This window comes from Myxocyprinus asiaticus, chromosome 41 (assembly GCF_019703515.2).
Source record: "Myxocyprinus asiaticus isolate MX2 ecotype Aquarium Trade chromosome 41, UBuf_Myxa_2, whole genome shotgun sequence".
NCBI classification, from domain to species: Eukaryota; Metazoa; Chordata; class Actinopteri; order Cypriniformes; family Catostomidae; genus Myxocyprinus; species Myxocyprinus asiaticus.
Genome location: NC_059384.1, coordinates 2672501 through 2685973, shown reverse-complemented (window position 1 = coordinate 2685973; position 13473 = coordinate 2672501). Strand labels below are relative to the sequence as shown.

General features: G+C 39.4%; 1 protein-coding gene across 1 annotated transcript in view; it reads right to left on the bottom strand.

The window, feature by feature from the left end:
* Nucleotides 1-13473, bottom strand: part of LOC127431998 (glucose-fructose oxidoreductase domain-containing protein 1-like) — a 32406-nt gene that overhangs the window by 18637 nt on the left and 296 nt on the right. The window contains exon 1 of the mRNA XM_051682713.1: nucleotides 12973-13473. This exon is cut by the window's right edge and continues 296 nt beyond it. Within this exon, the coding sequence (XP_051538673.1) occupies nucleotides 12973-13225 (253 nt within the window). The 5' untranslated portion in view covers nucleotides 13226-13473. The remainder of the gene's footprint in view (nucleotides 1-12972) is intronic.

The following is a 13473-nucleotide window of genomic DNA, read 5'->3' as shown; positions in this document are numbered from 1 at the left end:
ATGTGCAGCAATGACAGCTTTGCAGATTCTTGTTATTCTAGCTGTCAGTTTGTCCAGTTACTCAGGTGACATTTCACCCCACACTTCCTGTAGCACATAGATGTGTCTGTCTTGTCGGGCACTTCTCACGCACCTTACAGTCTAGCTGATCCCACAAAAGCTCAATGGGGTTAAGATCCATAACACTCTTTTCCAATTATCTGTTGTCCAATGTCTGTGTTTCTTTGCCCACTCTAACCTTTTCTTTTTGTTTTTCTGTTTCAAAAGTGGCTTTTTCTTTGCAATTCTTCCCATAAGGCCTGCACCCCTGAGTCTTCTCTTTACTGTTGTACATGAAACTGGTGTTGAGCGGGTAGAATTCAATGAAGCTGTCAGCTGAGGACATGTGAGGTGTCTATTTCTCAAACTAGAGACTCTGATGTACTTATCCTCTTGTTTAGTTGTACATCTGACCTTCCACATCTCTTTCTGTCCTTGTTAGAGCCAGTTGTCCTTTGTCTTTGAAGACTGTAGTGTACACCTTTGTATGAAATCTTTAGTTTTTTTGGCAATTTCAAGCATTGTATAGCCTTCATTCCTCAAAACAATGATTGACTGATGAGTTTCTAGAGAAAGCTGTTTCTTTTTTGTCATTTTTGACCTAATATTGACCTTAAGACATGCCAGTCTATTGCATACTGTGGCGACTCAAAAACAAATACAAAGACAATGTTAAGCTTCATTTAATGAAACATATATCTTTCAGCAGTGTTTGATATAATGGCAAGTGATTTTCTAGTACCAAATTAGCAATTTAGCATGATTACTCAAGAATAAGGTGTTGGAGTGATGGCTTTTGATGACTTTTTCAAATAGTGATGGTGATGTTTTTTACATCAGTAATGTCCTGACTATACTGTGTGATCAGCTGAATGCCACTTTGGTGAATTAAAGTACCAATTTCCCTCCGAAACAGCAAAATCTGTACATTATTCCAAACTTTTGGCCGCCAGTGTGAGTAATAAATGTTTAAATGCAAGAACGAATACATTGGCCCGATGGGGAAAGCATGAATGATATGATCAACATACATAAGATCATTGGAATGTAAGAATCATCAAAACAAGAAAAACATGATCCACATACATAAGATCGTCTGGACGCAAGAACGACAATCAAAATAAGTAAAATCTTCTAAATGCAAGAACGTCATAATCCACATATGTAAGATCATCGGAACATAAGGACAACATGATCCATATTCGTAAGATCGTTGGAATGCAAGAACGACATAATCAACATAAGTAAAATTGTCGAAACGCAAGAACAACATAATCCACATATGCAAGGTCATCGGGACACAAGAACGACATAATCCACATACGCAAGGTCATCGGGACACAAGAACGACATAATCCACATACGCAAGGTCATCGGGACGCAAGAATGACAATCCACAAACGTAAAATTGTTGGAACGCAAGAACGACATAATCCACATACGTAAAATCATAAGGACGCAAGAACAACATAATCAACATAAGATTGTCGAAACTCAAGAACGACATAATCAACCTAAGATTGTCGAAATTCAAGAACGATATAATCAACATAAGATTGTCAAAATTCAAGAACAACATAATCCACATACTTAAACTCGTCAGAACACCTGAATGACATAATCTACACGCGTTAAATCATCGGAACCCAAGAACGACATAATCCACATACTTAGAATCATCAGATGGCAACAACGCCATAATTAACATACGTAAAATTGTCGGAATGCCTGAACAACATAATCCACATATGTAAGACTGTTGGAACTCAAGTACAACATAATCAACATACGTAATAAACATTGGAACGCAAGAACGAATACATTGGCCCGATAGGGAAAGCAAGAACGACGTGATCAACAAACATAAGATCGTCTGGACGCAAGAACGACAATCCACATACATAAAATCATTGGGATGTTAGAACCGTCAGAACAACATGATCCACATAAGTAAGATCGTCTGGACACAAGAGCGGCATAAACTAAATATGTAAGAACGTTGGAACGCAAGAACAACATAAGTAAAATCGTCGGACCGCCTGAACGACATAATCCACATACATAAAATTGTTGGAATGTTAGAACCATCAGAATGTAAGAACAACATGATCCACATACGTAAGATCGTCGGGACGCAAGAACGGCATAATCAGCATAACATTGTTGAAACGCAAGGACGACATAATCAACATACGTAATAAACGTTGCAATGCAAAAACAAATACATTGGCCCGATGGGGAAATTTACTTTTTTCTCAACAGGCCCGAAACTCTCTCACACGGGTTTATTTCATTAACACTTTTAGATGAAGGTGAACAAACTATTGTGATTTTTTCAAAATAATTTTAGATTGTCATTATATACCCTCATTAGTCGCGTCACACTTGTAATATGTGATTACAGACCTCTCATCGAGTTTATATAAGGTACATAAACATGCTCATGAATAGATCATTAAAGATAACACTTCCCTTCCCTCCCTATGTGGAATTCCACCCACACCGGGAGCACTTAAACACGACTTTTCTGGAATCCTAATCTCATTTTTCCTGATACGATGACACAGCAGCTCAGAGGACTGATGCGCTGTGAATATCCACTCTTGATTATCCTGCTGAGAGGCTATGACACATTCACATGATAGAACTGTTTGATGACAATAATAGTTAACTTATAATAATTAATTATTATGGACCAATAGAGCGCAACAGTGCCCATAATTAAAAATAACCATAAATGTCAAATCGGTCTGGATTCATAGGAAGTAGAACAATCATTCACACAAGCGCTGATTGTTAAAAGTGACATGACTATTTATGATTTCATTAGCATACAGCAGGTGAGGATAGGTCTCTGTAATGAGCATGTTATCGCATTCATTATGAGCAGCAAGAGTCGAGAGCTGTTTGTTATTGTTGTAAGAGCAAGCGTGTATGCAAGAGGTCACTCGCTGATCTGATACAGGCAGACGTTTCATCACTCCGGCGATTACTGCCTCACTGTAAGACGCTCATGTTTACAAGAACTGCATCCTATAGTTTATATAGTTTTTATATGGGAAGGTTAAATGTGGAATGTTAGTTTACAATTCTAATGCAGGGATGTAGAAAGACTAAATATCTCAATCATTATTTAACCAGAACAATTCAAAGAATTCGTTATTGACCAGATTTGGTTCTCTCACTCTTTTTCTAGTTGTATTGATTCCTGAAGCCAGTCAGTCTATGAGGACAGGATTTGACTATCATGCCTGTTTTCGGTGTATGCAAAACCAATTGTTTGCCTAGACCAACAGATATACCACCTTATCTCTGTGCTGCCAGCTAGACTTGCCGTGGTCAAATGTCATCGTGAGAGGCCTGAATATGTTGTCATTTGATTGACAGGTCAATTTTTGCTTTGTTTTCTTTCTCTTTTCAGTGTTTGTGTGCAGCAAAGGCTGTGTTGATTTCAGCAATATGTTTGTGCCAAGATACACACATTTGTCCGGAGGAGTAAAACCTTCATTGCTGAACTTAATTGCAAAGCACTTTAAAGACCTGAAATAATCAAGGATGGTGACGGGGGTGGTGTATTTTGGTGAAATAAACCATCCCTTTTATCTTCATGTTATGGTTTTCCTGGTCTTTGTGGGACAGAAAATACTATATTTGGTACTCAGCATATTTTAGACACGTCTGGAATGTTTGGACTCAGTCGATCCGTCTCGCTTGTCACGTGACATTTCAGGGAACTGAATATATGAATGTTTGGCCATGTTAGGAATAGTACACTACTTGTGAATACTTTTGCAGTATGCTATATATATAACCAACTAAATCTGCAAAAAAAAACAAAAAACAAAAAGTGCAGTACACATCAAAGCACACTGCACTGTAAATGCAACGTTTCAAATCCAGTGTGACAAATGAAATACAGTGGCAAGAAAAAGTATGTGAACCCTTTGGAATTAGCTGGTTTTCTGCATGAATTGGTCATATAATGTGATCTCATCTTCATCAAAGTCACAAGTATAGACAAACACAATGTGCTTCAGCTAACAACACACAAACAGTTATAATCTTTCATGTCTTTATTGATCACATCCCTTTAAACATTCACAGTGCTGTGGAAAAAGTAAGTGAACCGTTGGATTTAATAACTGGTCGATTCTCCTTTGGCAGGAATAACCTCAAGCAAGTGTTTCCGGGAGCTGCGGATTAAACCTGCACAACGTTCAGAAGGAATTCTGGGATCATTCTTCCTTACAGAACTGCTTCAGCTCAGCCATATTCTTATTATGTCTGGTGTGAACGGCTCTCTTGAGGTCATTCCACAGCATCTCTATTGGGCTAAGTTCATGACTTTGACTGACCCACTCCAAAAGGTGGAATTAATTTTTCCCTCGATGATCGCAAGTGATCCAGGCCCCGAAGCAGCAAAGCAGCACCAAATCATGATGCTCCTTCCACCGTACTTTGCATTTACATTTATGCATTTGGCAGATGCTTTTATCCAAAGTGACTTACAGTGCACTTATTACAGGGACAACACCACCTGGAGCAACCTGGAGTTAAGTGCTTTGCTCAAGGACACAATGGTGGTGGTTGTGGGGATTGAACCAACAACCTTCTGCTTACCAGTTCAGTGCTTTAGTCCACTACGCCACCACCACTTCAGTGTGGGGATGATGTTTTCATGTTGGTATGCGGTGCCCTTTTTATGCCATACGTAGTGCTGCATGTTCTTCCCAAACAGTTCAACCTTAGTTTCATCAGTCCACAAAACATTTCCCCAGTAGCGTTGTAGAGGGTCATGGGGGTCTTTGGCAAACTTCAGGTGCGCAGCAATATATTTGTTGGAAAGCAGCGGCTTCCTTCATGATGTCCTGCCATGGACACCATGCCCGTTTAATGATTTCCATAGAGTAGACCCATAAGAGATGTTAACCAGTTCCAATGATTCCTTCAAGTCTTTATCTGTCACTCTGGGGTTTTTTGAGCATTCTGCGGTGTTTCCTTTGAGTCATCTTGGCAGGACGGCCACTTCTAGTGAGAGTACCCACAGTACTAAATCGTCTCCATTTATAGGCAATTTGTCTAACTGTGGACAGATGAATATCTACGTTTTTTCGAGGCAGATTGTGTTTGTTCATAATTGTAACTTAGATGAACATCAAACCAGATTTTAAGACAAATTATACATAAATGCAGGTAATTCTGTGGGAATCACATATATATTCCACATAATATACATACTGCAGAAATAGTAAGAGTAGTATGCTCGTACATCACTGCATACTGTTTCACATACTAGTTTTAAAAAACAAACAAACAAACAGTAGGCAGTATACCGCATATACTGTATGGGTGTTTCTTCAACTTCAAGGACTTTCATATCCCAGGGGTTGATTATTATTATTACGAACTAACTCTTCTTTTTGTTATATTAAGTTCACATTAAAACTGACTTACCTGGCCTTCATCTTTTATTTTTAGTCATTTTCAAATGCATTTTATGTGTAGATTTAACTGTTTTAACCTTGTCCCAGACCCTTCATATTAAACAGTGAAAATACCAATTATTACATGATTAAAACTGTGATCGTCTAAACAATGAGTGAAATAAACAAACCGTTTAAATATTTAATGCGTGAAAATTATTTCTATAAAAACTGTCCCAAAGTTGTGGCGTCATTTCCACCACACCAAACAATTTTACCCCAATAAAGTGTTTTCAAAAGTTAGTGTACTTGTTAACCAGGTGGACAATTTAAGGGAAATATAATTTGTGAGCAGAATATTTTTATTGGCCGTAATTTCCAATCAAACTTAAATTTTTTTCCAAATTCTGCAAAAAGTGTGAAAATAATAATTGTGTTTATTTAGGATACATAAAGACAACAGTTGCACTAGACTAGTGAACTAACAGATGCATTATTTTAATTTTAAACATTATTTCTAAATTAAACAACAAGTTCTTTGTCCAATTCAGTGAAACTTCTAAATGAAGGAGCCCTAAAAACAGGAAGGACATTATCTGACATCATGCGTGAACAAGGTTTGGCCGTCTTGCCTTATTAAGACAATGACAGCATGCTAAAAATTTCTCAACGCCTGCAGTTCACATTACCACCGTTGCCACTAAACACTTCCTGTCTCTCATTTCCTATGACATCACACCATGATACCAGGATGCTCAAGCGACATGCTCAGTTCTGTATTAATGAATACGAAGTAGCACAAGTCTAACAACACACACCCTTCACCGGCCTCAGAGGACAGGATGTAGTCACAAACCGCAGGAAGTGAGACTGCATTTAGCTTCTCTATGCATGAAACCTGGCCTTTTTTTTTTGCTTTGGAGCAAATGCAAATAACCGATAACCTCAGAAATTAATATATTGCTCCGTTCCAAAACCTAGGCAACATTTTATGGCATCATAGGTGCAGTCCCTATGCAAAGACCAAAAGGTAGGAAGCGTAATTATGCTGCCTTCTAAGATACCTAGCTCCGGCCAAATTCTTAACATTATAAGAGACAGATAAACAATGTACGAAGAGCAGCACCATTATGGAAGTGAGCGGTAGCTGCTTTCCTCCTCGCCATACACACATACGCTCAGGAATGCTCACTTGTCAGGGCTTAAGAAAGCAGGCTGAAAGAGCTCTGCTGAGTGATTAATTTGACCGAACAAAGAGAATTTCACAGCTCCTCAGAGCTGCTCTCTTTTTCTCTCTCTTGCTCATCCAGCATACATTAGCATGTAAATAGTCATCCAGAGAGCTTAACGTGGTGGGCCGGGGGAATCCCAAAACAAGTGGCGGCATTCAGCGGAAGCATTGGACACACAGAACAATCAATCTAAATCTGGGGTCTCTTAGACAAACTGCTGGATTTGGTTTAGAAGGAAAAGCTGATCCACATTAAAGTCGCTTTCACACTAGAGCTTTTCTGTTTGACGTATACGTTCAATTCGTCTGGTCGGTGTGAAAGCTTTCCGAACTAGTTTGCATCAAACGGTGGTCTGGGGTACAATTCGGTACGATTCACTATTGGTATAAAAGAAATTCAAAGTAATTTGTGGACGTGAGACACTACAAAGCTTTTCAGTCATGATGTTAATTTGTAGGTGAAACGGGAAGGCTAATTCGCAATCATTTCCAAGGGGTTTGTCGAATGCTGGTTTTCAATTTTCGAATAAAATAACGCATGTGGTTAACATTACGTAAAGAAACGTATGCTTTTTCTACAACATAAATTACATTTATGCCCTTTATACATTATACTTTCCGCCCTTTATGGACGGATTCGACGCATGTGCACTATGACTGCTTTGCGATACGCTTTTAGCACATTCAATGCCAGACGCATGCACCAAGAATGGAAAACCGAAGTAAGACTATACTTTGGTCTTAACACGTAAAAGTGTAAACAGCGGCTTCAAATTTCATATTTGAGGTGTGTCTGTGTGTAATTTACAGCTCTGGATAAAATTAAGAGACCACTCCAAATGTTCAGTTTCTTACGTCTTACGTCTTACCCCGCCTCCTTGTTTGCTTATTGTTAGTTAATTTGCCTCACCTGCCAAACCCGTTAGATTTATCTCCCTATATTATCCTCCTCGTGTGTGCTGTCCAGTGCCAGTTCGTCTTGTTTTCCAGTCGGTCTTTTCTGTATGTTGGTGGTGTTTAATCCTGCTCTCGGTCCGTTTGATCCGGTTCCCTGTAACCTCTGCCCCAGCCTGGATTAATTACTTTACGTTTTCCCCAACGGGGTAGTTTGTGTTTGTTTTTCCCCCTTGTGGGAGGTTTTATTTTTGTATTAATTAAACCTTATTTTTCACTCTGCGTTTGGGTCCTGAGCCTCTCTGATCCTGACAGCATTGCCCTGAGAAAACACATCATACATTAAGTGTGGTAAAATCACTGTAAATCCCAGCCTCTTGTGGCTTATTGCTTATAATATAATGTAATGTATTATAATATAGTCTAATATAATAATACATACAATTAAGGCAATTAAGGCGATAGTAAATACAAGGCTGAAATGGGTAAAATTGCATGCAGCAATTCATAAATTGACCTTTAAATGACTGTCTGTGCAGCAGGACACATTCTGACTGCAATGATAATGGATTCAGGGAGGCTGTTTTTTAAACCGCACACAGTGAAGATGAATCAAATCCATCGGGGCCAAACGCACTGGAAATGCTAATGTATTCCACTAAAAGCGCATATGCTTTGGTGAGTGGCAAATCACTGCTATAGCTCTGCTTTCATAAGTGAAATGATAAGCCCAACACAGACCTGAAATCAGTGAGAAGAGCAGAAGAGGGAAGATGATTCAGATGTGTGCATGGGCATTAAACGAAAGCCCGAACTAAGGAAGAAAACAAAACCCAGTGACCGAACCAGCTGGTACAAATCTCACATTTTAAGAACTTGACCCAATTCTGATCCTGGGGTTTGGGAAGATCTCATGGACAAATTATTTTTAGAATTCCAAAATGGACAGAATTCCCCTTCATTAGCCAATTGCTTGATTGCAGCACATTAGGACAGGATTAGAACATTGTAATGTGACCATGTGTATAACATGTATTTGCAATCACATTGAATCAGACTGCTGTTGAGTGACTTTAAATGTATTTCTTTCAGTATGACCACCCTCATTTGATCTGTTTAGCCAAAAGATTTCATGCTAGTTTCATTTTTGTGCTGTCTATATCAATACATATATCAGCTCTGTTCCAAAACCTACTGAGCTGTCTACTGCCTACATAGGCAGCCACCTTCAAAGGGGCCATTCACAAGAACGCAATGCAGTTCATCGCAGTGCATTCTGGGTCATTCCATGTCATCTGGTGAAATAAATACATATGATGACAAAGGCCAAAATATTAAATGCCATGGATCAATATTTAGGAAGTAATCCATTATTTTGTAGAGGGGAGTCAAAATGACAATTTTCGCCTATGATTTTGGAGCAAAACTACGGGTCCAAAAATGGGACAAAAACACTTTGTGTGTGTGTGTGTGTTGTTTTTCCAAAGATGGAGTGCTTTTAACACCAGAAGTACTAAAGATATTTTAATATGCTTTTAGATACTGGTTCAAAACAAACTTTCCTTTTTGTATCGTAATTTTTAAGGCCCTTCATCATTAAATCCCAGAGATATGAGGCTCTCAATGTGGCTCCATGCATAAATGGTTAATTTTGCCCATTTTCAATGGTCAAGAAACAAATGTTGGTCTTACTGTATGGAGCTAGTTTTTCTTGTCCAACAAAAGGTCTAAAGTTCAAATAATATTGAAACTAGAAGTGTACCATTGATTTATTCACATTAAAATATAATGTCAAAATATTGATTTAAATTGTCTAACTAAATTGTCTCTCACTTTGATTTGTTTTTTAAAAACCAAGCTACATTTTCGAAATCATCATAGGTCGTTTGTCTAATTAGTATGGAATTTGGTATATATCATCTAGAGATGCAACTGATAATATATTAACTAAATGACTTTGCTTCATTTAATCATAATTTATACTGTAATATTGTCAACAAAAAAAAATGAGTGTTAGAAATGAGAATCATCATTGAAAACAATATGAATAGTCAAAGTAAAACATCCGTACGAGTTGCGGTAATGAGAATTGGAGGGTAAGTTTCCTGAAAATAACGTCAAAAGCAACAACAATCTTTTATGAGGGCATGTTGTTTCTAACCATATGAAAACACACTGCATGTCATACTTTCATGTAAAATACTTTTAATCAGTTTGAGTCAATCTGAGTATTTAGGTTGTTGCCTATAAAATTAAATCAACATCAAGTCATTGTATAAAACTATATTTAAACATAGCCTAGAATAAAATATAGAAGGTGATACAAACAATACAGAAGAATTCATTATGAAGGCCATTTTTTCCCCCAACTTATACATTTTGGGGGCATTTTTCCCCAATAGGACCAGTAAGCACCCACCTAGCAACCACCCAGAACATCCTAGCAACCAGTAAAAATACTTTAAGAAGGGTGAGATCTGCATTAAAGGGATGTTTCATCCAAAAATGAAAATTCTCTCATCATTTACTCATCCCAGATATGTGTGACTTTCTTTCTTCTGTAGATCACAACGATTTTTAGAAGAATATCTCAGCTCTGTAGGTCCATACAATGCAAGCGAATGGTGATTAGCACTTTAAAGCTCCAAAAAGCACAGACAATCATAATAAAAGTAATCAATACTTCTCCAGTGGTTAAATTAATGTCTTCTAAAGCGATACGATTGCTTTGGGTGAGAAACAGATCAATATTTAAGTCCTTTTCACTATAATTGTTTACTTGCCTGTCTACAACGGGACTCGGTTCCCTCCTTAATTGGTTTTGCTTTCATTTGAACATGCCAGTGCGTTTACACACATCGGAGAGCGACTGGAAGTAAACAATTATAGTGAAAAGGACTTAAATATTGATCTGTTTCTCACCCAGAGCAATCATATCACTTTAGAAGACATTAATTTAACCACTGGAGTCGTATTGATTACTTTTATTATGATTGTCTGTGCTTTTTGGAGCTTTAAGTGTTAATCACCATTCACTTGCATTGTATGGACCTACAGAGCTGAGATATTCTTCTAAAAATCTTAATTTGTGTTCAGCAGATGAAAGAAAGTCACATCTGGGATGGCATGAGGGCGAGTAAATGATGAGAGTATTTTCACTTTTAGGTGAACTATCCCTTTAAGAAAGACAGAGGAAAATGATCTGATCTGCTAATAAGAGGTTATTTTGGGATCATGGTCTTGATCCTCAGAGATTATTAATTGTCAGACTCACAGGTTATTTTTGTCTGTTACTGGACACCTGCAAACATCAGTCTATCTATAGTCTCTCCTACTGACACGACAACAGACACAAACGTCTATAGGAGAACTACAAACTGACATAAATTAGTCAATTGTTGACATACAGTAAGAAAATAAAGTGGACCGCACAGCTCATTTGATCTTTAACTTTTGATTGCAGACTTTGGTATCTTGGCAAATCTGAGCACAGTTTGAGACATCGTTGAGATCTCTTCTGAAAATCTAGCAGCTAAATGGGGGCATTAATGATCAGAAAAGACGATTACATTACAATTTTCTGCCTGGTGATGCAGTTTTGTGATGCCGGGGTTGGTTTTTAAAGCCACACCTAACCTGCACTGACAATAACAAGCTATCACAAGATCTGGCATGTGAAGCATTGAGCAATTCGTCCAAGGAATGAAGCGTTATTAAAGAAATATTGCAGGTTTAATACAAGTTAAGGTCAATCGACAGCATTTGTAGCATAATGTTGATTACCACAAAAAATGACTTTGACTCGTCCCTCCTTTATTTAAAAAAAAAGCAAAAATCGAGGTGACAGTACGGCACTTACAATGAAAGTGAATGGGGCCAACTCGTAAACATTAAAATACTTACTGTTTCAAAAGTATAGCCACACGACGTAAATAATATGCATGTTAATGTGATTTTAGTGTGATAAAATCACTTACTAACCATATCTGTGTCAAGTAACGCAATTTTGCAACTTTGTTGCAATGACGATGTAACGCCATAAACCATATTATTTCGCAAAATGACATTTTAAACAACTTTACAGCTCAAATAATACCCAGAAGTGGAAAAAAAACAGCTTATGGCCAGTTTATGGCCAGCTAATGACCAGCTCATGGCCAGCTAATGACCAGCTCATGGCCAGCTCATGACCAGCTTGGACCAGCTAATGACCAGCTTCGACCAGCTAATGACCAGCTCATGGCCAGCCTGGACTAGCTCAAGACCAGCTAATGACCAGCATTGACCAGCTCATGACCAGCTCGGACCAGCTAATGGCCAGCTCATGACCAGCTTCAACTAGCTTGGGCCAGCTCATGACCAGTTTATGGCCAGCTCATGGCCAGCCTGGACTAGCTCAAGACCAGCTAATGACCAGCATCGACCAGCTCAAGACCAGCTCATGACCAGCTCGTGACCAGTTCATGACCAGCTCATGGCCAGCTTCAACTAGCTTGGGCCAGCTCATGGCCAGCTTATGGCCAGCTCATGAACAGCTTCGACTAGCTTGGGCCAGCTCATGACCAGCTAATGACCAGCTTGGACCAGCTCATGACCAGCTAATGACCAGCTTGGACCAGCTCATGAACAGCTAATGACCAGCTTGGACCAGCTTGGACCAGCTAATGACCAGCTTGGACCAGCTCATGAACAGCTAATGACCAGCTTGGACCAGCTTGGACCAGCTCATGGCCAGATTGGACTAGCTCATGACCAGCTTCAACTAGCTTGGGCCAGCTCATGACCAGCTAATGACCAGCTTGGACCAGCTCATGAACAGCTAATGACCAGCTTGGACCAGCTAATGACCAGCTTGGACCAGCTCATGAACAGCTTGGACCAGCTCATGGCCAGCTTGAACCACTAATGACCAGCTTGGACCAACTAATGACCAGCTCATGACCAATTTGGACCACTAATGACCAGCTCATGGCCAATTTGGACCACTAATGACCAGCTCATGGCCAGCTTGGACCAGCTCATAACCAGCTCATGACCAGCTCATGACCAGCTTGGACCAGCTACCATGTTCCAAAATACAACTACCAGCTTCAACTGTTTTTTTTTTTTTTTTTTTTTTTTTTTCCACCAGGGAATGTACGTGCTTTTATAAAATTACTGTATTAACCTCACATTTCTGCCCTTAAACCCTCCAAAAATGGGCCCCATTCACTTCCATTGTAAGTGCCTCACTGTGACCTCTATTTTGCAAAACCATTCTTACAAAATAAACATGGTACTTCAAAGAATGCCATGATAACATGTCCAAAAAAAGCATCGTAACACTAGGCTATGATACTTTTTGTCGTGTATACACTATATTTGAGTGTTCCTTTGGTCACTCACCGAGCGTCTTGACGGCGATCTGTCTCGTGAGCGGCGGCGGCAGGTTGATACACACCAGGTCCACATCATGATGCAGCAGCACGTCATCGATCCGGTTAGTGTAGAAGGGCACGTTCATCTCGCGTGCGAGCTCCTCCGCCTCCTCCTGCGTGCGACCCCATAACGCCTTCACCGAGAAGCCCTCGTTCTTCAGCAGAGGGATGATGACCCGAGTCGTGAGACTGGTGCCGAACACCCCCACCCCGGGCAACATGACTGCCGCTGCGCCCTACTGCTCAAACACCTTAGGAGGCTGACCCGAAAGTTGCAGGTTCGAACCGCACCAGGGCGGATCCATGAACTAGAACCATTGCGCTCGTGACCAGGACACCTCAGGCTGATCCAGCAGGACTGACCGTGTCATAAAAGTCATATAAATGACGAATTGAGAATTATTAATTAAGAAAATACTTCACTTGCATCATCATCATCCACCTGACGCGACGCGCATCAGTAAAAAAT